This window comes from Tiliqua scincoides, chromosome 3, assembly GCF_035046505.1.
Source record: "Tiliqua scincoides isolate rTilSci1 chromosome 3, rTilSci1.hap2, whole genome shotgun sequence".
NCBI classification, from domain to species: domain Eukaryota; kingdom Metazoa; phylum Chordata; class Lepidosauria; order Squamata; family Scincidae; genus Tiliqua; species Tiliqua scincoides.
The window spans coordinates 152,182,069-152,207,087 of NC_089823.1; the positions used below are offsets into that span (position 1 = coordinate 152,182,069).

The 25,019-nt window shown below is 40.9% G+C and overlaps 1 protein-coding gene across 1 annotated transcript in view; it reads left to right on the forward strand.

Moving 5' to 3' along the window:
• Positions 1 to 25,019, forward strand: part of COL13A1 (collagen type XIII alpha 1 chain) — a 132,526-nt gene that overhangs the window by 105,662 nt on the left and 1,845 nt on the right. The window contains exons 34-38 of the mRNA XM_066621401.1: positions 6,388 to 6,441; positions 7,114 to 7,167; positions 8,930 to 8,965; positions 17,463 to 17,549; positions 23,709 to 23,747. Of these exons, the coding sequence (XP_066477498.1) occupies positions 6,388 to 6,441; positions 7,114 to 7,167; positions 8,930 to 8,965; positions 17,463 to 17,549; positions 23,709 to 23,747 (270 nt within the window). The remainder of the gene's footprint in view (positions 1 to 6,387; positions 6,442 to 7,113; positions 7,168 to 8,929; positions 8,966 to 17,462; positions 17,550 to 23,708; positions 23,748 to 25,019) is intronic.

The window sequence follows — 25,019 nt, forward strand, 5'->3', positions numbered from 1 at the left end:
ATTGTCTTTTAAAAAATGCAGGGTATGAAAACTGAAAATACTATATTTTTAGATCAAACAATCGTAATTTTATGTATTCACAAGGGTCCAAGGATATACCCCTAAAGATAATCTGCTTTTTCTTTTTAACATGTAATATGTTGAAAGTTATGTGAGCCCTTTGCATGTACTTGTTATTAATATTATGTACTTTTTTTCCCTCATACTATGAGTTGTCCACTGTCGTCTTTTCTCTACCCGTGAACTTTGGCTTAAAGCACTTCCTCATGCTTGTCTCAGCCATAATAATGCTTTATGTATGTGTTATATGAGTGCATTTTTATGTCAGGCAGAATTTAAAAAAGCTTGCAGCCAATTCCTTGTACTGAGTTCACAGTAGCCTGGGATGCTCATCCCACATAGAAAATCTGGTAAAAGGTTCTCCCACTAGTTTATGGACAATGTTATGCCATATTTCAAAATGGGCTGTGAAGGCTACACATGTGGTCTTCTCAATTCCACTGATACTTAAATGGACAATAATTTTGAGTTTCAATATATTAATCCTGTGATGAACTAAGACTGATGGCTTGCCTTGACCATCACCTCCAAGGCTCTTCCTAGGTTCTATTCTTGCTTCTGAAATCTACTCAGTATGTATAACAGCCAATTCACAAAGACAGTTATACTGGGATAGCAATTCCTGAATTATTCATTCACATTCATGTAACAAATCAGAAAGTGAAGTGAGTTGAAGGATAGCCATTGCCACCCAGAAAAAATATGGGACTCTTGATAATGTTCTGTGACCTTGGGATAACTTATTGTAAAAGCAATTTCTGGTATGTAGAGGTTGGTGCAGCATATATACTCTGCAGTGCAGAGAAAAATCTTTTAAGTATAGCTAAAATACCCTGGAATTCCTTGCCTACATTTACAGGATTTTCTCTCTCAGAGTAGCAATATTGAGTTAACAATCTTATAATTATGTTGATTATAATTATATTACTATTGTGGCAGATGGAATAATAACAATCCATTTAGCAAAGCATTTCAAAGTTCCTAGATAAAAGACTGAACGTTATTATTTCCACTTGGAGTTCATATCATGCTGCATAGTTTCCATAGCATTGATTTATATAAAATCACAGGTAAAATCACACTCGAAGTCTAAGTTGTAGGATGTGTTTTCTTTTAAAAACATATATTTAGATTTGTAGGGCCTTATCTGTGGGTTGGGGTGAGGTGAACAAACATGATATTAAGCATAACATTTTACAGTCCTGAATAGGTGAGGAAGTGAATTTTCTTCCTCATATTCTTGGATAAACTGAATGTTTTCAGTTTTATTTAGCCCAAATGTGGAAACTTCTCCTTCTTACAGATCCTTCTTCCACTCAATCAGCTTAATATTGGTAGCATCCAACACCACCAGTCCAATGAGTTCTAGAGCAAGACCAGAATAGAAACTGAGGCAGCAAGTGACAAGAGGCAGAAAGTTATAAGTAGAGTTGGCAGAACCTAGAAGAGCTTCCCAGGAGCACAGGCACACAAAAAGAACCAGAATCTAAAGTACTGGAGTAGGTCTGATGACATCCTAAACTCTGCATGTCAAATTGTGAGCTGAAAAGGCTTTCAAAGGGAAGAGGTGTGGCTAGGAACAGCACATGCTGATGCTTCTATCTTCTGCCATCTCAAGTGACAAACAAGGAGTTTTGTGTAGTTAGTGCACTGAAGAGGCTTACAGCCCAATCCTGAGCTCCCGTGGCACACAGCTTTGGCAGCACCGGAAACGGCTGACGCCACATCCTGCGCGCCATGGACTACCACGGGTGGCACCTTGGGAAAAGGGGACTTTCTTCTCCTTCTCCCGGGTAAGGGAAGTAGCCCCACATTGGGGCTACTCAGGTAAAAGCGTTTGTATAGGGTGCCGAGCCTCACATGAACGGACAGGATCCAGTGGAGCAGAGCTCCATCAGACCCACCTTCTTCTCTCCCCACTCCCTCCCCCCAGCATGCCTCACGCCCACCCTCTTCCCGCCTACCCCCTCCCCAGAACGCCTCCTCCCCTCCTACCCCTGCCCCTGCTTACTGTGCCACGGCTCGGCAGTCCATGCGACCGCCAAGCGGCAGAGGCCAGGCACCTGCCCAGCGCTAGCCTAGCACTGGGCTAGCATGGGCGCTCGACCAGCAATAAGGCTCGCAACTGTGCCTTACGGCACGTTTGCAACAGTGCGCGCCAGCAATAAGCCGGCGTGTCGAGCCCAGGATTGGGCTCTTAGACTGCAGGTTTGAGAGATCCAAATCACTCACCTTAAGATGTTGGATGTTATGTCATCCTCCTCAAGGAGGCCTGAAGGTTGTTTTTCCTTAGATTGCCCATTGGGCAGGCTTGGGAAACAACCATGGCAGGTTTCTCCACCTTAGGATGTTTCTATGTATAATTGTCTGTATAGTTATGCTTGTAAATATAACTGAATGGATAAATTTTGTTTAAGTTGTCAGTTCGAAATCTAGTTTGAAAGTACTGTATCTAGACTTCAAAACATGAAGAGTATGCCATGTCAATGAGCATTTGACAGTATTGTTCCATGCATAGCATCACTCCTGATTCCAGATTTAGCACATAATATATTGTACTGAACTCCTTTTAACATATCCCAATCCCTGCCTGAATACCCATGGTTTAATGTGATTGACCCAAAAACATGATCCTGTCAAAGTTACATCCCACTTGTTTTAATGGGAGAGATGTAACTACATGTTTATCACTCCCATTGAAATCAATGAGGCCTAATACTTAAGAAGGGCTTGTTCATACAATCACCTGAATCATGTGGTAAAATCATGTGGTTTCCCTGGACTGTACAAATTCAGTCCAGGGGTGGGTTGCTTTTATGGATGTTTCCCAGGATAAAACATCCCTGCAAATCTGCTGGTTCTCCTTGAAACCCATCAGAACCAGCATAATCAGTTTTGCTGGTTGTATTCCTTTTCCTTTGTCTGGCAAGCTGCCTGTAAATTTCATTCTAGTCCTGACTGACCCAGACAGTACCATTGGGTTTTAAGCTTGCTCCCACATGGAAATAGACAAAATATACTCAGAGAAACACATAAAATATAGACATTTTATGACATGGCCTTATAGACTGGAACATGGCCAAATTTGCCTAATTAGTTAACATAACAAAATTTAAATTTTTCATTTTACTATGACTTGTAATAAAAGGGAAAATACTTCTGAGCCAGGAGCACCCCTTTTGAATTTCTCCTTTCATTGCTTTTGTGGAGTAGTATATACATGGCAGCTGGATAAACAGAGGACTTGAAAATGAATGATGGCTTCTCATGTCTTCTGCTGTGTATCTGTACATCTGCATTATTGCCTGTGGCATGGTGACCTGTCAACTTGCATGATGCTGCCTATGTAAAAAGTGATGCAAACTTTCCTTAACCCGGCTCTACCGCACCTCTTTTAAAGGGCTTAAAATGTGATTGTATGTTGCCCTTGATTCTGCTACAGCTTTTAGTGTTGTTGATAACAGAAACTCAGGGAAGTAAAATATATTATAAATGAATGAATAAACCTTTATTAGGCATAGATAGAGAAATCATAAAAGCAAACATAATTAGTCCTAGTCCCATTTATCAAAAACGGAGTTAAGATACTAAATTACTAATAAAACATTTACAGTTCAACATAAAATATCAACCTTTTTGACAAATTACATTAAAGAAGGCTTGGAAATCACCAAAAGTAAAAATTTAGAAATTCCCTCTAGCACATCTGGTGAGCAGTCATTTAGGAGACACTTCAGTTTTGCCTCATCCGAAATCCCATTCATTTTGCTGAGAAGTGGAGTCATGTAAGTGTGGCGGGATCTAGTGATAAAAATTAAGATATATGAATTATTAATCTCTAGGGTTTCATCCACTTTAGTCTCCTACACTAGTATACCCTCTGCTAAAGGTGGTATAGGGGAGGGATCCCAAACAATATCCCCTTGGTTTGATAGGGATTGTATGGATCTCAAAAATCAGATTAGATCCGTTTACCAGCAATACCGCTATTCAGGGGCTATTCAAATTCCCGATACATATTTTATTTTAAAGAAGCAGCTGAAACAACTGATCCAAGAAAAACAACATAATTATGCTTCCCGCTTGTGGTATAAACTACTAGCCGCCATAGAACATAAAAATTCTAAGCAATTTTGGGGTATAATCACCAATTCTGCTCAGAAAACTGCACCTCGCTCTCAGATGGTCATCTCCCCACAAGAGTGGTGCCGTTTTTTCTCCACCCTATATTGCCAAGAGGGTGAAAGTGGCTTAGCATCTTTTACTTTAAATCCTTCAGCAACCACCCCATGGCCTCCTGTATCCACTGAAGAAATTATAGAGCTAGTCTCTCAAAGTAAACAAGGGAAAGCTCCTGGGCCAGATTTGGTATTGTCAGAGATCCTGAAAGTGGACCCCGAATGGTGGGCCCCTATTCTATCCTCATTATTCACAGTGGTGGACCAAACAGGTATAATACCAGCTGAATGGACAAATGCTATTATAGTGCCTATTTATAAAAAAGGCGACCATCATGATCCCTCCAATTTTAGACCTATAAGCCTTTTATCAGTGGGGGGAAAACTTTATGCAAAACATCTTTTAAACAAGCTGCTATCCTGGATGGAAGATCTGGGCCTTCCAGGGTGGGATCAGATAGGATTTCGAAAAGGATCTTCACCAATTGATCACTGTGCTGTTTTAGCTCATCTGATTGACAAGTACACAAGGCTAAAAAATCAAAAATTATATGTTGCTTTTCTGGATCTTAAAGGAGCCTTTGACTCCGTTAATAGATCGCTGCTATGGGACAAACTAGTTAAACTCAATATAGACCCTAGACGTCTAACTCTTATTCAGAAACTTTATACAGGCACCACCTGCCAAATTAAATTTACATCTTCGGGGAAATTGACTCCCAAAATTCAGGTCGAAAGGGGAGTGAAACAGGGGTGCATTTTAGCACCCACTCTTTTTAATCTTTTTCTGCACGATTTTACCCCCTTTTTGCTTCAGATAGATGGACATTTTTCCAAACTAGGTTCAATGCATATTCCAGCATTGCTTTATGCAGATGATGCAGTGCTAGTATCCTGTACACCTATTGGACTTAAGCGACTTTTAAATAGAACTTCTGACTATCTGAAATGTAACAAACTTGAACTGAACTCTCAGAAAACCAAAGTTATGGTCTTTTCAAAATCATGGTGCCCAGGTACTTGGTCTATCAGAGGGGAGAAACTGGAACAGGTCAAAAGCTTTAAATACCTTGGAATTCACTTCCATTACAATCTTTGCTGGGGTACTCATCAAAAATTGGTTACCAACTTGGCCCGTGTCACTTTGCAGAGCACCAATCGATTCTTTTTTAGTCAGGGCAATCGTTATATACCAGCTGCTCTCAAGGTATTTAATGCCAAGGTATCGGCACAGCTCCTGTACGGGTGCCCTATCTGGATTAGCTCTATAAATCACACCCTTGAGAGTATCCAAGCAAAATTTTTGAGGGCTATCCTGGGTTTACCTAAATCTGTACCATACTCTGCATTATGTTTGGAGACCGGACAATCGCTTTTAGTATCAAGAGCATGGCTTTTAACCATACGCTATTGGCTCCAATTACATTATAACGTGAAACCAGGCAGTCTCCTATCCAGAATGCTATCTGAGTCTGGTTCTTCTAAATGGTATAGCCAAATTAAATCAAAAATCAAATCAATTGGTTTTTCATTGGATTTTTTAAGTTTCTATCCATTCCCTGAAGTTTATCAAAGGGTAAAGCAAAGAATGCTAGACATTGAGGCACAAAACCTCTTTGAACTTGCTTCTAGAATTTGCTCCCCTCTTAATTTCTCTATTCCGCTAAAGTATGGGCAAATGGCTCCTAATCAGAGTATTCTGATCAACCCCTCTGAACGTTGTGTAATCTCTTTGGCAAGATTCAATGTGTTTCCATCCAAGGTCACAGAAGGCAGATATAGGCAAATACCATATAAAGAACGCCTCTGCCCTTGTAATTTGGGAAATGTTGAATCAATCATACACATTCTTTTTTATTGTCCTCGGCACACTAGATCCCGCCACACTTACATGACAATATATTATCTAATGTGCTTAAGAAGCATCTTTGACTTTACTTTCATATTAACTGTAGTTGCTCAGAAAAGGTCTCCCTTTGTATATATAGCAGTCATCTTAATCAACTCTAGAAGCTGTAGTGTTTTAAGTAAATACTTTGCATAACCAAGATCTCCTTCCCAGCTCTTCTTTTTCTCACAAGGAACCATGTTTTTGTCTAATTTGAATGAGTAAACCACTTCATGGGCTTGTTTTCCCCTAAAATTGCAGGGTACTCCAGGACCAATTGGAGTTCCAGGACCAGCAGGACCAAAAGGAGAGAGAGTGAGTAATCCTTGGTAAATAAGGACTCTGCTTGTCATATACAACTGCCAATACATCTGAAATGCAGCTATTGGCAATCTCAGGATTTGTTGCAGGGTTTCTTTCTAATATATCCTAATGCATATTTCTGCCTCTCTGTCTTTAGGGGAAAAAATGTTACAGGCGGGGTTAATCCAGATATCAGGAACACAGTGGTGGCAAATGCTTAAATCCCTGTTCCCTACCTTATCCCAGACCAGATCTCTCTCTCTCTCTCTCACACACACACACACACACACACACACCATTTAGGAAAGAAAAAAGCATGTTAGGACCAAGCATTTGCTTAACATTGCCTAACAAAGGCTAAAAAATTGTTTTAATAAATAACATTTCACTTTTCAGTTATGTGTTAATTAACCCCATCCTGTTGCCAAGCCTAGCAAAACACAGCTTCACCTCCCTTTTAAGAGTCTTTATTTGGAGGCTCATATTAGCTTGATGAAAGTTTATGTGGCTGAAAATGTGTTTTTTGTGGAATTATGAATAACAACATAAAAAAATAATAATTATGAATTTGTGGAATTATTATAAGTTTGATACCTAATAGATACAGAGTTGGTCTATCTCTTGAATGTTTAAAGTACTTTTCCAAAATCAGGAACTTCTTCTCTCTTCCTAATACAATTGTAGGGCAGTAAAGGAGACTCTGGAACTGTGGGACCAATAGGGCCAGCGGGGCTTCCTGTAAGTATAGAGGCATTTTCAGTTCTCCTTATTTTTAACTAAACTTCCTGAAAGAGAACCTTCTGCTGTGATGGCCTTTGGGGGAGAACTAATTAAGAAAGTAATTATTCTGTCTACAAAAGTGAAAAGGATAATAAGTTTACCGACTGGTTGCAAAACTCTAAGGATCATAGGAGAACCTTTCAAGCTTGAACATGTAATCTAGCCCTACTGGAGCCTGAAGCAGGAAAAACATTCATATTGACCCAATCTTAGTATTTTAAAATCAAAACAGATTAACATATAGCTCCTCCAGTAGAGGAGCTAGATGTGTGAGAAACTTGGTTTCAGTTGCCCACTCAGGGCCCAGTCCTAGACAGTACGTGCCAGCTCACTGCCGGCACACACTGTCGCAAACGTGCCATAAAGCACATTTGCAAGCTCTTAGCACCATCTGAGGGCTGGAGCTAGACCAGCACCAGCCGGCGCTGAGCTAGCACTGGTGGAACACTGGTGCTGTGCAGCACCACAGTTGCCCTAACCACCAGGAAGTGGAGACATAGGTGGGGACATGGGGGGAGGCATTCTGGGGTGGGTGGAGGCAGGGTGAGGGCGGAGAAGAGCAGGGAGAGGGCAGGGAAGAGGCATGCTGGGGGAGGAAGTGGGGCAGGGGAGAAGCAGGACTGGTGGAGCTGAGCTGCAGTGGATCCTGAACTCTGTTTCGGGCTGTACGGTCTGACATGGAGGCTCTTGATTCTACGGCAGCCCAAGGGCTCTGCAGAATCAGCCCCATTGTGCAGCTACTTCCCTTGCCCGGGGGAAGGGAATAAAAGTCCTCCTCACCTGAGGAGCCACCAAAGGCTGCTCTGTTGTGTACAGGATGCTGCAGCAGCCATTTCGGTGCCACGGCAGTCCTGGCACAACAGGCAACTCAGGACTGGGCTGCCTGCCAGCAGGTGCCTTTAGGTAGTAAGCCACTGTCTCCCTACTAGTATAAAATTCTACTGGGTGACTCTTTGTGGAAGGCCAGGACATAAGTAACATAATAGTTTAACAACAAATCAAACCCCAGCTAAGAATACTTCTTTTGCTAACTAAGAGCCTAATTCTGAGCTTGGCACTCCGGCTTTCTGCCAGAACACACTGTTGCAAACTTGCCAAAAGGCACGTCTATGAGGCTTACCACCGGGCCAGCACCCATACTAGCCCGGCGCTGGGCTAGCGCCGGGCAGGTGCCCGTCTTCCAGTGCTCAGCGGTCTCACAGACCACCAAGCCATGGCACGGTAAGCGGGGGTGGGGAGGAGGCGTACTGGGGATGGGGGAGGCATGCGGAAGGTGGGTAGGGAGGAGGTGTGCCAGGGAAGCAGGAGGCAGAGAAAGGGTGAACCGGAGGCGTGCCAGGGGAGGGAGGGAGGCAGGTCCCATGGAGCTCCACTTCACTGGATCCAAGGCATTCATGTGGGGCTCGGCGCATTGCGGGGCTGCTTCCCTTACCTGGGAGAAGGGGACGAAAGTCCCCTTCTCCCAAGGCGCCGCCCGCAGCAGGCTGAGGTGCGCAGTATGCAGCAGGAGCCGTTCTCAGCACCGCTGCAGCCACGTGCCCTGGGCAGCTCAGGGTTGGGCTGTTAAAGGGTTGATTTTTAGAGTTTTTCTTTCAGAGTAGCTTCTCTTCAGGAGTCTAGTTTCTGCTGGGAAATTAATGACAGAAAACAAGAGATTCTGTGTGTTTTGGAGCAATTTAAAATGGATAATTTTTTTAAAGTTTTCATAAATATATTATAGGGTTTACAAGGCTCACCAGGTGAAAAGGGAAGCCGGGTAAGTCTTAAATTAAGCCTCTTTAGCTACTGATATTTTTTTTAAATGGTGGAATGATTAGTTTTTTTGATCACATAGAAGATAATAAGAATTGCCTAACAATTTTTGCACTTTATAGTGACAAGTGTATAATTTATGGATTATCACATGCCAAAACAATTATTATACCATTAAAGGAGGGCTTTCCAAACTGGGGCATTGCGACGCCCCAGCCTGTGGGCTCTGGCCTCTGCCCCCCTAAGGGGCGGGGGCAGCCTGGAGGCAGGAAAGAGGCAGCGGCGTGATCCCCAGGATCGCGCCGCTTAGGGGGCTGCAGGGGCTTGGGAGCACTTACCCAAGCCTCCTGCATCCTCCCCAGGGTGCAGGGAGCCCAGTGCGAACCTTTGTTAGAGCTCCCCACAGCAGTGAAAGTAAAAGTGGAGCGATCGCACTCTACTTCTGCTTTAGCGGAGGCGGGGCACGATTGCTTCGCTTTTACATTCACTGCTGCAGGGAGCTCTAACAAAGGTTCGTACTGGGCTCCCTGCACCCTGGAGAGGCTGCAGGAGGCTTGGATAAGTGCTTCCAAGCCCCTGCACCCCCCTGAGCGGCGTGATCCTAAGGATTGCACCACTGCCTTCCACCCACCTGGATCGTTGGACCAGGATCTCTCTTCCAAGTACAAATCTGAACTTAGGTGAAGGTTTTCAGAGGAATTGGATGATTCTCCCATTCTTGAGGAGCATGAAGTTTCCCTCATTGCAGAACTCCACTATTTGTGTTGGCATAGCATCCGTAAGCAACCTATCCTCTTCTAAGGAAATTATTATACACATTTTTTTGTTCAAGAATGAAGTAGTCTGTACCAACCACCTCATGACCAGCAGCAGCAGCAGCTATATGGTAGATTCAAAGTTAGAAATAAATCTTGATATAAAGCTATTATATTACATCTGCTGAAGTAATATTAGGTCTTTTCTGCCAATGAAACATGATCATTGATGAGTTGTACCTTTCAGTTCATTACTGCTCCATGACTGATGTCACATAATCATTCCACCATTGGTTTTACTCATTGACTTCCGCTTGATAAAAATATTTATAATTTCAGATTTTTCTACAAAGGATGCTAACAAGATCCTGAGACTTTTTCAGTTGGTTTTAAATGTAGACAGAGTTTTAAGAAAAATCTTTGTTGACTAACAAAAAACAGAAAACAACTGCAGCTAGCTTTTTTGTTCCAGCAAGATAGTTGATGGATGAGAGCCATTGAAACAATCAGATCCAAAGTGTCACACATTAATATTTTTTTGCTGAAATGCAAATAATATTTTAAAATAAACAACCTTAAAAATCTTAGAATGAGAAACTGTTTTCAGTCTAGAACTTCAGTCTAGAAAAATATTTTAGCCATGAACAAATTAGGAATTTTCTCTATCCATTTTCTCTATCCATTTTCTCTATCCATTTCACTCATCATTAGCAGATAATTTACTGTTTTTGCATTATCATTACTTGGGGAAGTTTTTTGAGCCATGGGTACACTATGATGCTCTAGATGTAACACTTAATTCAGAAAAGCACCTAATGTGTTGAACAGCCCATGATTTAACTTCCAGTGCAATTTGGCTATGAAATGCTCCCTGAAGTCTTTCCAGTCTACAGAAATTATCTTACTAGACTAGATGTCTTAGACTAGATGCAACCCAACACAGGTTATGCTGAATCTCTTCAAGTGTATAGAGCAGTGGTGTATTCAAGTCCCTAACTCAAAGTCTCAAGTCAGGTCTCAATCCTCACGTCCTGCTCAAATTCTCAAGTTGAGTCTCAAGTTCGATTCTCTCAAGTCTGAAGTCTCTGAGCCAAATTTGGAGCCTGTGGCACTTTGATCACTGCTAACTAGCTGGGTAGCAGGTGTAAGTGCCTTCTCCTGCCACCCAGCTGATTGGCAGAAATCAAAATGTGCAGGCAGTCTGGAGTGTTGATTGCTGCTGATCAGCTGGGAGTAGGCATTTCTGGGTGTCTGCTCCTCATTGTCCAGCTGATCAGCAGTGATAAAAAAATGTAAGCAAGAACACACACACAATATATGCATAGAGACTCAGACAGAAGTTGAGTTCCTAGTCCCTGACTTGACAGTTCCAAGTCAAGTTTCGAGTCTATAGTGCAGAGAATTTAAGTGTGCTAGAGATGTAAAATTTCCAGAAATTTTGAAACTCGGAAAAAAATCCAGTTTTTTTCTGGTTTTTTTGGGAAAAAACAGAAATTTTCAGAAAAATTGAAAAAAAATGCTACATTAGCACTTTTTTTCTTTTCCAGATTGAAAGTCATTCTGTTACTTTAGGAACATAAGATATGACTATGGACAATTTGACTTGGCATAAAATTATCACGACTAGCATATTAAAAATATAGTGTATCCAAACAATTATTACAAACAGAATTTACTTTTTAAATAATTGTATTTATTTGTTTATTTGTATTTGTACAAAAATATTTATTTGTAATTGTAACAAATGGAGCAAAAATTTCCTGAACTGTTTACTATGTGGGACAGACAAAAAAACCTCCACAAAGCAATTTTTAAAAATCCAGAAGTAATAATTATTCATATTTCCTTTTCACAGTATTAATTAAAAATAAATAAAAAAACCATTCTCATAAAAAGAATTGAAGAGGGGGAAGTGTATAGAAGGGAGTGGGACTAAGTTTCAATGAATTGGCATGAAATTTAATCAGAATTATTTTCTAAGCTGTAATTGTCAGTATCACTTTCTGCTTCTGCAGCTACTCTGTTGTGTCTGTCATTACCACAGTTATTATGGACTTCTAAAAACTGAAGGTTTGCCCAGATTGAAACAAGCTTCTCTACCCTTTCACATGTCAGTTTATTTCTTGATTTAGTGTGAGTGTTTCCAAACATAGACCAGATTCTTTCACATGATGCAGAAGATGGAGGAATCGGAAGAAGGCGAGAAGCAAGAGGAGTCAGTGGCTGTGTTGTGCAAAGACCTTGCCACCATGTAGCAGGAGGAATATGTTTGGTAGAATCCCAGATTGCATTCCTGGACCAAATTCCTGAAGATGTTCTATGTTCTGCAACATTTGAAAGTACCTTCCCAATCTCAAGTCCTAAATGTGATGCTTGTTTTGTAATCCAGTCAAATGCAGTAAGTGCTGTCATCACTTATATTTCCACCTTTGAATCTTGGATCCAGCAGATTTGCAGCAGCATGAATTGGATGGCAACAAAATTCTTCCCTTTTTAAAATAAAATATTTCACTTTACTTTCTTCTATAGTTGTAAGTGGAGATATACTGAGATTTTCAAAAACAGTTGTTTTTATCTTGGTCATCAGATAAGGAATTTCTGACAAAAGTGCACTATCTGATTCAGATGCAGCAATTGGCTTTAGAATCTTCAGGGAATTTTGCAGCTGAACCCAGAAGATATCCTGATCAAGAACAGTGTTTCTTACACTCCTGGTTACTTTCGGATCTTCAACTATTACTGTTTCTTGAAGAGCTTCTTTGTTTTTTAGTAAACTTTCAAAGGAGATCACCACTGCAGCCCACCGAGTTTTACTACAGAGCTTCAGTGTCACTATTTTATTCTTTGCACTTTTTTCTACTTGCTTCTTCTCGAAAACTGCAGCTACAATATGAGTACCTTTTACATGTTGTATACATGTCTTTTGCTCGTCTATATATCATTTTACATAGATACATCATTTTATAGATGATACATTTTACATGAGTTCCTTTTACATGTTGTATACATGTCTTTTGCTCGTCTATATATCATTTGAAGGGTGCCCAGTTTCATAATATCATTAAGAAACAAGTTGAGCCCATGAGATGGACATCCTATTGCAGTAATATGTGGATACTTCTCCATTATGATCTCCCATGCTGCTTTCAAATTGCTGGCATTGTCAGTCAGCAAAGCAAATACTTTACCACTCCCAATTTTCTGTAGGACTTCACATATATACTCTGCAGTATGTCTGTTCTCTCCTTTTTCAATGCTTTTGTAAAAAACTGGTTGAGGTGTTGTAACAAAATTTATAATTCCTTCTCTCACATTTGTACATTCATCTGTAAGTAGTGCAAGACACAGTGCTTCATCAATTTTTCCTTGCACAGATTCTATGACACATTCATATTCCGACTCCAAAAGAGGCTTGCTCAAAGAATGTCTGCTGGGCAAATGGTACGATGGTCTCAGTAATTTCAAAGCTTCCTGCCAGTATGTATTTTCAGTTATTGAAAATGGTGTTCCAGAAGAATACATTGCTCTTGCAAGAGCTTGATCAATGTTTTCCTGATCTTCAGGTGTCATCTTGTCTACAAATGAAGTTATTGAATAATTTTTGGATGCAGCTGTCTTCAGTATCTATTTACTTGAAGATGCAGCTGGTGGGACAACACTTTGTGTTGCTGCTGATGTTACAGGTGGAGTAGAAAGAGGACTTCTTGAATGAGAACGTTGAGAAAAACTATGTGCATTTTCATCATTGTGGTTCTCTTCTCTTAGATCCATGAAGGATTTTTTTAATATTTACAGGACACTTTACATTCAAGAATGTGTTTTGCCATCCTGGTAGCATTTGGAAATGCATATTTCATCTGACAATATTTGCAAATCACATTTTTCTTCTCAGAAGAACTTGTAATGTGAAAATTCCTCCATATGCAAGATGTTGGTCTCACCATTTTCCTGCGGGGAGTAGGAAAGAAAAATAATGGCTAGTTTGCAAGAAGACACTAATCTATAGTTGTGGGTGGGGGAAGTAACCAGATTAGTAGTAATTTAATTATTATTTACAGAAAGGTTATGAAGATAAACCAATGTAGCTAAATGATTCAGTTTTCTGGAATGAGATAAATGTAAACTCTTACCTTTTTAAATTAAATATATACTTTCAGATCCTTTTTGTTGCTCTGTATTTTCTTCCAATGCTTTGAAGCCTAGTGAAGAGGACAGAACAGAACCAAACATGCCCACCCACATGCAAAAACAAAACTAAAACCTTTTTTCTTATCTTGTGACAATCGCAGCACCTCCTAAAGAAAGAAATGCATCTTGTTCTTTCATTGGAGAGTTCAGTTCGTAACCTAGGACTTGCTTGTCCTCAGTGCACAGAAATTAGAATAATCTGATACCGTACATATTTTTTAAAATTGATTTGGAAAATATTTGAACACCTTGTCTTAAAATATTTTATTCATCATGTTAAAATAAAACATCCCATAATCAATTTTTTTTCTTTTTTCAATTTTTCCAATAAAAAAAAAACAAAAAACCTGGTTTTTTTTCCAAATTTTTCTGGTTTTTTCCCGGGCCTTCACATCTCTATCTAGGACCAAGTCACAGGATTCAAGTCTATATCCCTGTTATAGAGAGAGCAAGAGACCAATTTAAAGCTTAGCAGGAGCAAGTAGAAGGGAATTGCTGAACTTTTATTCTGCCTGGATGCTCCCCCCACCACCCCATCTCAACTGCTTCTCCCAAGCTGTTTTCTTCTGGCAAAGTTATTTTCAGTCTTGGAGTTGTGCGGGGGGGGGGGGGGGAGGGGATGTGCAAGGAAAGGGTTCAGCATCCCTCTCATTCAGCCCTCAAGTGTCTTTAATCTCACCCCTCCCTGTCTTATAGGTATTTAGTAGCAGACCCAATTCTAGCCTGTAGGTCTGCCACTGCCACATCTAGTCTGGTTCTTGTTTTCTATTAATTTGATTCCTTGGTTATTGTGTTACTGCAGGAGATATATAGTACAGTCAAGGAAATGTGGTGCCATCTGATGACTGACATCTAATGAAAGCAGCACGTACATTTGGGCAAACCAACTGAAAAAGTGTCAATGCTTAATCTGTGCATTAAAGCAGAACTTGCTATTTTAATTGCAATTTTTTCTTCTTCTCCTGTCTGTGTGTTTGCGCGTGTGTATTTGTGTGTTCCTTGCCTCCACAGGTCTACCTTTGTCCCCTTTATCCCTTCCTGCTCTTCTGCCTTTTCTCCTGGGTCCTTCCTCCTCTTCCTGCTGCAACCCATTCTGCATTTTCTCCTGGATTATCCTTCCTCTATGCCAGCGTTTGATCCTGGGTGACCTCTCCTCTCCCATCCATTTCTCCTGTCAGCTTAATTTTGTCAAAAACCCATTTATTTCCCTTAGAGAAAATACCTACACTGCCTGATTTTTATGTTGTCTAAATGCACCACCTAATCCTTATACCAAATACTAAATGGAATTTCCTCTCCAGCAATCCCACTTATATATTCTGCCTAAATGCACCTATCAAAATGTGTTCCTTCTTGAATGTAGCTGACTTTCCTAAATAGACTGAGAAAGATTTTGCATTTTTGTTTTCTTATTGAACATTGGTCCTTGGCTTGATGTTCAAAACACAGATTGGCCTCCATGGGGCATTCAAGGTGTCTTTTCACCTTTGTTCAAGAGGATAACACAAGGCCTATGACTTCCATTTCTGTTCCTTTGAGGTTCTATTTTTAAGAACACAAGTAGGACAGATCAGCTTTGTCCTGCTTTACCAATTTTACCTCTCCTATTAAATAAAAATCATCGCAGGGCCTAGGTGATGTACCACTTAAAATATTTAAAAGTTTAAAAGTGTTTTCCAGTTTAAAAAAATACAGTGTTTAAACTAGCTTGCATTATTTTTAAGGAACGAAACAAACCTAAGAAAGTAGGCATTATTAAGTAAAGAATATCTTTAAAGTTCCCTTCTAGAAAGAACATATTTTAAAAACTAAGAGAGCAAAATGTAAAGAATATTCTTGCTACATTCTGTCCTTGCCCCAGAATAACATCCAGAATCATTCCATGACAGCATAACTCTGATCCTCTAGAACAGTGGTTCCCAACCTGTGGTCCAGGGACCACAAGTGGTCCATGAGACCCTGAGAAGTGGTCCCCAAGGTCTCAGGGGAAAAAAGATGAGCACCTTTTATCACTTCCAGTGTCTCACCAACAGACCGCTTCCTCACAGACCACTGAAGTGTCAGCTGTGGTTGTAGGTAGTCTGTTCTTCGCCCTCTCTGGTGGTCCAGCACTTGCTGAAGTGCCAGCTGTGGGAGGGTCCATTCACCACCCTTTCTGATAGTCTGCAGAGGAGTGCTCACTTGGACAGATGTTTCCCCATGGACCACTGGAGAGGGCAGAGAACGGGCCCCCGCAGTTGGTATTTCCAGTGTCTTGCCAAGCCCCACAGGCTACCAAATCAAACTGTATTCTTTTGTGTGTGGTGGGGATGGAGGGGGTTGCATGTGGTCCATGACAATTCCAATGTTTGCCTCAGTGGTCCACAGGCTCCTAAAGGTTGGGAACCACTGCTATAGAAATTGGATTGTAGTTCATAGAATTTCATTGAGCTTTGCAGCTTTCATGGGAAAGCTAATCCCACCTGTCAGAGAATGACCAGGGTAGATGTCTGTGTGAGAGAGATAGTCCCAGCAAAAATGTGTCTTTCATCCAGTTCTTTCCATGGAAGGGCATGCTATTCCTCCTTGCTCATCTGCTGCAGGTGTGAAGCAAAATTACTTGCACATAAGCTCCTCAGCCTGTTAACTAAAAAGGCATCATGGGGCATTTACAAACCTTGAGGAAGGCTCCAACATGTTGCTTGTTGAAAGCAAGGCATTCCAAGGCAACACACCTCTGAGATGAAGAGATACAACAAATCTGCCAGGTGGGAATGGCTCAAGCCCTTCTTATAAGTAAGACGCCACCAAGCCTGCCAGACTTTTGATTTTTTTTAGCAGCTTTATATCCCTTTTATTTAGGATGCCAAGGCAGCTTACAAACATATTCAGTCACAGCAGGAGGCTAGGCCTCCACATATAGATCTTCCATCCCAGAACAAAGGAATACCCTATACTTGATCCATCCCAGAACAAAGAAATACCCTATTCTGATGCCTACTTGAGTTCTGGCTCTTTTGGCTTTGGTGGTGGACACCTGTCCCCCTTCAAGACCACACTCAGGAGCTGAGCAGAATAACAATATCGAGTCAGGAGGTCAGAGTTGTTCCTGCCGCACAGTTCTTCCCACCAATCATTTTATGCAGAAAGCTGTCCTCTTATTGCATCAGGTCAGAATTTTTCATTGAGCTCAAAGGAAAATACAGAATTAGCCCCTTGTAGTAAGTGAGTGTAGCTCAAGTTCGAATTTGAATTCCGAAACCTTTATTGGCATACAAGCTCAAGTTTCCTGTGCCAATTCATCTAGAACATTTTGGATTGCTGGTGATTATTTTATTAACAAATGTTTGAGAGCAGAACCTTTTTATTGTTCCACTTGAGGTTTTAATAATAGCTATACATAATTTAAATTTAAAATGCAGGTAAACATAAGCAATAATTTATTCAAGAAAAATTTTAAATGGAAGAAAATCAAGCCTTTAATTCTTTCTATACTGTTATAATTTGTTTTTGCTTCTGACATTGATTTGAAATGGATGATCCTAAACCTTTATATTTTCAATAAACTATTATTCACAGGGGGAAAGGGGCAAGAAAGGCTCTAGGGGGCCTAAAGGGGATAAGGGAGACCAAGGAGCACCTGGATTAGATGCACCCTGTCCATTGGTATGTTCTGTTTTATACAACATATTGTTTCAAGTTAAACCACTGGGGAAGAAAGAAGGACAAATGGTAGTCTGACTACATCACAGTAACTGAGTGAATTGTTTTAACTGGGGGGAATTTTAAAAGACTTTTTAAAAGGGAGGGACTGCCTTGCTCCCATTGAAGCCAAAACTAAAATCAGAGCAAGCACTAAAAGCAATTGGACTGTGGAAAATTAGAACACTGATAACAGTTCTAGTTAAAATTTATACTCTCTGTATACTCTTATACCCTATTAGAACTTCTTCCTTAGACTACAGGCCATACTGTGTGCATATCACTTGATTTCTCATCACTTGGTTATTCACTTAATGACTCACTACTAAATGGTTTAACTGTGAAATGTACTGGTTTGAAGTGTTATAATATGAAAGTTCTATCTGTGGGATCTGAGCTGCAGTGGCTCATTCACAAGTATAAGTAGTTGTCACTTTATGTTGTAGTCATCAAGTGAACATGCACGCATGAACAGAGCCTAAGAACCAAAAATACCTTCTTGATCTCTCCTCAGTGGTGATCCAATGTTGTGTTTTGGTTGTGATGCAGGGAACTTGGTTATGATACCCAGTGAGAAACAGATTGATTTGGGACAAAGAAAAAAGACTTTAACACAGGCTTGGTTCATTTGGTGTGCTTTACCTTTTTGTTAATTTACATCTTCATGTGGCCAGAGAACAGGGCACAATTATTTTAGTTATCACATCAAACCAGTCAATGCTTACAGCAATGAGGTATTTCTTAAATCCCAGTAAAGATATTTAAAAGTGTTCCAAAGCTCCAAAGTATTATCAACAATCATTTCCAAAACACTACCATGTTCAATAACAAAACTATATCAATTCAACTACTGTATACCTGCACCCAAGTTACTTTCACTGTGAATAAAAGCCACCTGAGAAGTCTTTTCTAAACATTAGGATATTCTTTCCAATCTGTAGAATCTTCTACCCTCCACAGAGCTTTCTAATCTTGTCAGATTCAGAGAAATATCTTCCAAGTATTTGAGAATGCAGAAAGAGAAGCAGTATTTGCTGTCTTTCGGAGCCATTGTACATAAATACATTGGGTATCTAACCTGAGTGCCCTAGGATACATCACTGTTGTACTGAGCTTTTCCACTCATAAAACAGAGATGATCTGCACTGACTAAAGTAATTCTAGTGGTTGATTTCATGAACAGGGACTCCGAGGTTTTAAAGGCGAGAAGGGTGAGCCGGGGTTACCAGGGCTGGACGGGCTGGATGCCCCTTGCCCATTGGTATGGTGTTACCTTCCCTTTCCTGCATGTTTCAGATTGCTTCCCCTCATCTCCCTACCCCTGCTATTGCAAGACCCTTTCCAGATCTCTACTTTCCTCCAAAATGCTTGATGCATAGTATGACCCACAGCAACACTGGAGTGAGTAAATGATTGCTACTGCTATGTTCCTGTAATACATAAAGCTAATCCCTAGTATGCTGGATTAAAGAATGCAGAGTGCCTGTTTACAGCTGCTTTGGTTCCTCTTTAACATTTATTTCATAATATCTTTTGTTCTTGTTATCTGATTTCGCACAAGTAAATCCTGATTCTCCCATGCAAACTGTGGCAAAGTAACCATTTGAAAAAACAAATACTGTACATGAGTTGCTCTCTACAAAGTTCTGGAAGTTTTACTCATTTGATCTTGTCTCACCTTCCTACTCTACTCTCCCATCTACAACATAACATATTTCCATACACAACTTTCTCTGTACTGAATCATGACCAAAGAATATGCATATTTTTCTAATTCTGAAATTTGTTCAATATTTTAAAAGAATTGTTAAGCTGAGTTAAGAAAATATGTAAATCCATGAGGTTTGCTATTAAAGGTAAATGTAAAAGCAGTTAAAGTCAAGATTATATATGAAGAGGAATGATTTTTCAAGAGGAATTATAGTTACATGCTTTTTAGTTCTGTATTTAAATTGAATAAATTGCCAAGGAAACCCAAATTTTACATTTAAAAACTCAAATCATATTTTCTACTCTGAAGAAATTATTCAAATCCATAAAAATATGTACAAAGTGACTTTGGGTATCATCCACAATCTTCCCTTGTCCAGATACAAGGATTCTTTTTCTGGAGCTACCCTTTATAAAAATATCTTTGGAATTTGTATGTTTTATTCAGAGCTTCTAATTTATTTTCTGTGGAATTTAGAATCCATGTACTTCACTGAATAGTCAAACCTACTGCAGACAACGGGTTGAGACTAGTTTAATGAGACCAAGAGCCCAATCTTATGCAGGATTGGGCTGCTGTGCACTGCATATTACAATAGAAGTTATTTCCGATGTTGTGAAATAGCTGCTGATTCATCACACAGCACTCCATTGGTGACCATTTTGTGAGTGATCCCACAAGATATGGCAGTACCACAGCCTTGCCACCAGAACCTGCCATGCCCACTGAACCAGGTAAGGCTGCAGCTGGGGAAGGCAAAACTGGGCAGGAAGGAACAGGCCAGATCCTATATCCTCCTTTTTGAAGCTCCCCACCCCTTTCCTCTTCTCTCCCAAATGGGGTAGCATGTGTCTGAGGAGACCCATAGGTGGCTTCAGGGCTTACAGGAGTTTATACTTACCTCCTTTTTGTTTTTGGGTTGTTGCTCCCCCTCCCACTGAATGCAGCATGTGCCTTTTTGGCAGCCTGCATCAGCAGGTGGGTAGAGGATAGGATTGGGCTCCAATTAATTTAGAGAAAGTTAAGCTGCAATATTATACACATTTACCTGGGAGTACACCCCACTGAAATAAATGGAACTTACTTCTGAGTATACTGTTACCCTGCACATGCCTGATCTTGTCTGATCTCAGAAGCTAAGCAGGGTCAGGCCTGGTTAGTACTTGGATGGTAGACCGCCTGGGAATACCGAGTGCTGTAGGCTTATACCATAGTCTTTTGAGACTGAAGGTTGCCAACCTAACCTATAGGATTTTGTTGTTAGGCCCATTTAACATCAGTAGGTAGTTAAATTTGAGATTCTTACAACCCAATCCTTTGGTTTCACAATCTGATACCATAAAGCCTGGGATGCTGGTATGAAAACTGGTGCCCCATTGGCCAAAAGTGGCAAGAGGCCTTGCATGAGCAACACCAGCTCCTAGATGCCCTACTAGAGAAGGTAGTTTGGGGGTGGTTCATGGTAGGGGGCAGAACGGGTAGAGAGGGGGAAGATCTTGGTGGCAGTAACAGCACATGCTGAGATCCTATACCTCTTTTCTTGCCGCAAAACACCCCGAGTCTCCTCAGACTTATGCCATCAAAATATCTTGCATAGGTCCAAGGAGACCCATTGGAAGCCAGGTGGCCTACGGGGGGGGGGGGGGGTAAGAAAGAAAAAGTTTTACATACTTATCCAGGGCCATCTGGTCATTTCCCCCCCCACCCCCAAGTATTTTTTGTTTGTTTTTCACATGTTTTTTTCTTCCAAGGAGTTCAGAGTGGTGTACATGGTTCCTCTCCTCTTTTTGTGTCCCCCCCCCCCCAGTATTTTTGTTTGTTTGTTTTTCACATTTTTTTCTTCCAAGGAGTTCAGGGTGGTGTACATGGTTCCTCCCCTCTTTTTGTCCTCATAACAATCTTGTGGGAGAGGTGAGGCTAAGAGTTAGTGACTGGCCCAAGGTCACCCAGGAAGATGGCTGAATGGGGATTTGAATCTGGATCTTGCAGGTCAAAGTCCAGTTCCCAAACCACTACATCATCCTGGCTCATAGTAGGCAGTGCAGTGCACACTCTTGACAGCAGCCCTATGTGCTTTTGGCTGGTGAGGGCTAGGACTGGGCTGCTAGGGTACTATTTTAGTTATCAATTTCTGTCAAATTCCACACAGAATTTCATCACTGTTGTTTTTGTAAAAGGTGAGATCAAACACACAGCTCTTTGGACAAGCATTTACCAAATGTTGCTGTCTGCTCACAGTCAACAAGCTTGCATTATTTAAAGCAAATAGTTCAATTCTAACTCAAACATGCCAAAAACGTACCATTTGCTTGTCATCCTGCTGCCATATTTTCTTGATTACCCTGTACTCTAAGCATGTGTGTGGAGCTTCTGCTTTTCAGGTTTGGTATAGCAAATTCCTCCTACTAACAAGCATGCTTTTTCTCCCAGCCTCTGCAAACAAACATATTGTTATGATCATGTCTTCCTGTTGATCCCTCAATTGTAACTCCTCTTCCTATCACACTGGCCCTAACTTTGAATTTTAATTGCAATGCATTATACAATTCATTCCTGCCAACGGGACCATTGTACCAATGGGAAGTTCTCCATTTCCTCATAATGGATCCTTGATTATTGAATGCTGTAGCTGTATATATAGTGGGAAGCTGTACTATCAGGAGAGTGATAAAATTAAAATTGATTTAGAAAGCAATATGGCTGTGTCAGTACCAAATGACTGTTAATTTACCACACCATACTCCTTACCACTGTGTTTCAAGACAAGCATTTAAAAAGTTGGAATTTCTCATAACGACTTTCTAGATTACTCAATTTTGAAATAGGAAAACATATTAGAAATTAGAAAGATCCACAGACTTGAATAGATCTAATTGATCTGAAGATCTAACTAGATGTGCCTGCAAATGCATGCTTTTGATGCTTTATTTTTCCATCTATCTCTTTTGAATAGCATGGAGGTGGAGGCATATGAAATGACCCCAAATCTATGGTTGGGGCATGGGGGGGGGCTATAGCAGTCAGCCCCCATAATGGTTAGTATCCTGATCACATGGGATCTTTTTAGTGTTTAGAAGTTCAACTGAAAGCTGACTGAAGCTTTTTAAAAAACAACTATAAATAGCATGCAGGGTGATATGTGATCAGGATACTAACCACACAGAGGCTGTGCTCAGGTCCCTCTATCCCCACCATAGTTTTAGGCTGTTTCACACACCCCTCCATGTTGTTGGTTATGAAAGATAAAAAAGGATCAAAAGCACACATTTGCATGTGTGTCTAGTTTGACCCTAAGTGTGCCTTCCAAATAAAAACATGGTCATTTTAAAAATATATACACATGCATTCAGTTATGTGAATGACCCAATCAGTTATGTGAATGACCCAGTGAAGGGGCTGAACAAGCAGTACAGTTTGTTGAGATTAAAGAGTACACTGGAAGATACAAAGGGCCTTTCCAGGTATTAAACTTGCTCCTCTCATGTTATCATGGACAGGTGAGTGGAAGCTTACTCCAGAAAATAGTTCTAGTTGTGTTCCCTGTTTTAAAAGGGGGGGGGGAGGAAGAGAGATGAGGTGTGCACTTCAGTACTTGAAAGATGAGTGAACACATAGCTGGCAATTAACTAAATAAAAATATTGTTTTAAAGGTAAAATGTTCATGAAATGGTACAGCATTTCTGCAGGAGGGGGATATTCTTGCTGGTGTAAAAGAACTTTAAGTATTCCCAGACTTTAGTGGAATTCTCTACTTCTGATTTTATTTAACACTAAAAATGTACACAAAATGGGATGAACATAAAAGGATTACACTCTGTGATGAGTGACATCAAATGCACTGTCAGATAGTTGTCTACTATGGCATTCATGAAGTCATATCAGTGCAACTGATTTACTAGCTGTCAGCAGCAGAGGGGCTTGCATTTTCCGAGCAACAAAGGAGAGTGGTGTGAAGGCTCAGGAAATGCCATATCACCAAAAAAAAAAAAAAAGCTACCTTGAGGAAGGACATCTTGATTTCCTCAACAAATGAGTAACAAACTGAAAAGTAGTTGACAAAACTACTGAAATTGAAGATGAAATGTCCATAGGATCAGTAGATCTCAAGTTCATATTCACTGCAGAGTAAACTGAACAGGAAAGATTCAAAGAGAATGTAGCCATGAGATTTTGGTAGCTGGATTTTGGCTCATGTGAGCTTTGCTTTATATGCATAAGGAAGTTATCTCACACTAAATGTACTAATGCAAGCTATGTACAGTATAAATAGGTTATGATTAGGATATCTCATCTCAGCTGATTTTAAATGTAAACTTTTCTTCAGCTGTATTATTTTCCCCTCCTGATTTACTTTAGGCTCACTGTCTCTTTGTACATTGACAACTAACTCCTTTCCTCATTGTTTCTTGTAGGGGGAAGATGGCTTGCCTGTTCAGGGTTGCTGGAATAAGGTAAAACAATCCAAAAATATGGCATGGTTGTCATATTGCTGCATGTTATATCCAAAACAAGGGTTATCAAACATGAAGGATTTGCAGTGACCTATTCCCTTCCCAGATGTGTGATAGGTACAGTAAATATGCATATGGTATTGAAAGCAAAAACAAAGACACTTTAGCACCTTTAAAACAAACCAGTTTATTTCAGCATAATCTTTTGTGACAACATTGTCAGCTGAATGAAATGGAAGGTGTACTGTTTATGCACACATTTGCTGAAATTGTTTTGCTTTTTGCTGCAATGTACTGACACAGCTATTGCTCTGGAAAATGTTTCTGATACGGTTCATGTTCTGCTTGACTATTTTTGTGTTAATCATGAAAGAGGATAGCCACTGAGATGGTATCACAGGTTTTACAGCCCAATTCCGAGCTGCCCAGTGTGCGAAAATTGCTACTGTGGCATCCAATGCGCACAGCACAGCCCACGGTGGCTCCTCAGGGGCAGGGAATATTTGTCCCCTCCCCCCCAGTAAGGGAAGTAGCCCTGTATTGAGGCTACTAGATTCTGTGACAGCTCTTGAACTGGCACAGAATTAAGGAACCCCATGTTGGGCCACATGGCCAACATGGGCTCTGGATCCAGTGAAGCTGAGCTCTGCCAGTCCTGCCCCCCACCCAGACTGCTCCCTCCCCCGCCATGCCTCTGCCATGCCCTCTCCCCACACATCCCCTCATCCCAGAACACCTCCCCCCCCACCTTCCCCCACACAGCTACTCACCTCTCTACTGCGTGGCAGTCCTGGCAAGCGCTGGGCGACAGAACACAGCGTCAGCACAGGCCTACGCTGGACTAGCTCCGGCGCTAGGCCTGCGTTAAGGCTCGCAAACGTGCCTCATGGCACGTTTGTAACAGTGTTCACTGGCAGTAAGCCGGTGCACTGTTCTCTGGATCAGACCCTTAATGGGTTGTCCGAGGTGGAGACAATGAAGCTTTACCTTTCTGAATGGCATGAAACAGAGGAACCCTGTGAAGAAGACTTTTGGTATATTAGTGAAGACGGCGGGTTTCTAAGAGCAGGCATGATAACTCTTGGAGTTAGAGGACTTCTGAATTGCATGTAGTGAACAGAGAGAAAAGCGCAGTTGTTTTATCAAGTTGTTTTACACCTTTGAATCCAATTCTCCTCCACCCTTTCCTTTCTTTTAGCCTTATAGATGCTAATGAAGTCTTAGAGGAGAGCCCAACTTCCCAGTGGGGAACTGATCTAAAAGTGGAGGGGG